Genomic DNA, 2,263 nt, shown 5'->3' with positions numbered 1-2,263 from the left:
CCCCCCACCGGGTCCGTACGGCTGGATAGCACCCGCCCGGGTCGGGGGCACTCACAGGGTCCTGAGCCCGTCGAGGCCCCGAAACATGGCGCTGCGCACCGACTCCAGCTGGTTGACGGTGAGATGGAGCTCGCTGACGGACGCCGCCCCCTCGAAGGTCCCGTCCTCGATCTCCGTCACCTTGTTGTTGCTCAGGTTGCTGTGGGGAGGGCAGGGCAGGGGCGGCTGGGACCCGGAGGCATCTCACCCCCCAGCCCGAGCCCTGGAAACGCATCCCCTCGCGTCCCACGTCTCTCCCTAGGCGTGTCCCCGTCTGTGGAAGGGGTGCCAACGGTGCCGGGGGCCGCCCATGTCCACCCCGGGCCAGTGGGAACCCAGGAAGGGCTCTCCGTGACCCCCCCAGTCTGTGGCTGCTTTGTGGCCAGAGCCCAGGGAGCAACTCCCCGTCCAGTCCGTGTGCCCGGCTCCGCGCGTGGCAGTGAACTGCACCATCCTGACCTTAACCAGCGGGCTCCAGCACTGCCCGGGTCCGTGGGAGCTGAGCCAGAGCGTCCCAGCCCCGGCCCCTGCACCGACTGCCCCCCCGCATGGGTGCCTGCGACACACTCACATCTTCTTCAGGTGCGGGAGCTTCTTGAAGATGCCTGTGGCCTCCAGGACGGAGATCTCGTTGTTGTTCAGGCGCCTGGAGGACGAGGGCAGAGCTGGGAGCTGTGCCGAGGCGCCCTGCGAGGCGGTGCCGCACTCGGCCTCGTGGCTCCAGCCGTGTGCAAGGACAGGCAGAACTGGGGGCGCAAGCCTTGGACTCCCCCCATGGCCCCCTCTCTCCCAAGCCGGCGCAGGCGGGCACTCGGCTCCCACCGGCCGGGAGAGCGCCCCGCGCAGCCCCCGCGAGGCAGACTGGGGGAAGCGGTGAACGTGGCGCCAGGGTGGGGGCGGGCAGGGGGCTTACAGCTCAGCCGTGGACTGCGGGATGCGGTCGGGGATCTTGGTGAGCTTCAGGTTGGAGCACTCCACCACGCCGGCGTCGCAGCGGCACTTGGGCGGGCACACCACGTCGCTGTTGCACTCGCTGTTGAGCTGGTAATCCTCCGTCCCTGCGCGGGGCGGCTGTGAGCCCCCGGCCTCAGGGAGGGGGCAGGGCCGGGGAGACGCCCCCGTGCCAGGCTAATGGGAGAGGGTCTGCCTCCCCAGGGTGCCAGGGGGGCACGCAGCAAAGTCCCCTCTCCCCAAGACAGGTCCCTGCAGACACAGACACCCCCATCCTCCCGCGGCCGCCCCACGCCACGCCACGCACCGTGCTGGTCCTCTCACCTGGGATGAAATACTGCTCCTTGGCTGCGGAGAGAGACAGGCAAATGCCAGTGAGCAGCCACGGCGCCCCGGGTGCCCGACAGGGGAGCCTGGACTAGTCCTGCCTCAGTTTCCCCCCACCTCTGACCTGTGCCTCACTCCGCCTCCCACAGCCGGGCCCCGGGATGCTCGGGTTGAGTCTGCGGCCTCCCCGTGCCCTGCTTGGGGCACCAGGGCCGGGCCAGGAGCCCGCGGGGCGGGCGAGGGGCCGGGCACTGACCCGAGCAGCGAAACTTCTTGCTCTTGATCTGGCCGATGCGCTTGTTGGCCAGGCGCCGGGGGCTGGCGCAGCGCGCGCCGCTCGTCTCCACGGGGTTGCTGCGCAGGAAGTCAGCCAGCCACTTCAGGTTGCAGTCGCAGATGAAGGGGTTCTGGGCCAGGTGCCTGCAGGCAGAGGGGGGAGTGCCAGCCCTGCTCCCCTTGCCCGGCCCGGTGGGAGCTGGGGGGCAAGCAGGGTGCAAAGGCCCATCCTGGGAGCCCAGGAGTCCTGTGACAAGCGGACGGCTCCCCGCTGCCCCCCACACTTCACCTGGCCCCGCGGACCCCTGGGACGGAGCTGTCCCCGTAACTGGGAGGGGATCCAGGGGGCACCCCCTCCCCGCACGCCTGGGCCAGGCCCGGGTGCAGCTGAGCGGGGGCCTGGCGAGACGCGCCCCCCACCCGAGCCCGCTGCCCCCCACGCTCGCTCACAGGGTCTGGATGGCGCGCAGGGCGGAGAAGGTGCCCTTGGCCAGCGTCTGGATCTTGTTGTCATAGAGCGAGAGCAGCGACAGGTTCTGCAGGTCCTGGAAGGCGTCGGCGCGGACGCAGTTGATCTTGTTGGCGTTGAGGAGTCTGCAGGGGAACGGCCGCCGCGACGTGAGCGCTTGGCCCCCGGGACTCGCTCAGGACCCCGCAGGGAGACGCTGCG

The 2,263-nt window shown here is 70.6% G+C and overlaps 1 protein-coding gene across 1 annotated transcript in view; it reads right to left on the bottom strand.

The window, feature by feature from the left end:
- The window catches only part of SLIT1 (slit guidance ligand 1), a 40,570-nt gene that overhangs the window by 12,315 nt on the left and 25,992 nt on the right, over positions 1-2,263 (bottom strand). The window contains 6 exon segments of the mRNA XM_025215635.1: positions 56-199; positions 611-685; positions 953-1,097; positions 1,315-1,338; positions 1,574-1,737; positions 2,044-2,187. Coding sequence (XP_025071420.1) covers positions 56-199; positions 611-685; positions 953-1,097; positions 1,315-1,338; positions 1,574-1,737; positions 2,044-2,187 — 696 coding nt within the window.

This window comes from Alligator sinensis, unplaced genomic scaffold, assembly GCF_000455745.1.
Source record: "Alligator sinensis unplaced genomic scaffold, ASM45574v1 scaffold859_1, whole genome shotgun sequence".
NCBI lineage: Eukaryota > Metazoa > Chordata > Crocodylia > Alligatoridae > Alligator > Alligator sinensis.
The sequence above is the reverse complement of the archived record's forward strand: the minus strand, read 5'-3'. Positions and strand labels throughout refer to the sequence as shown.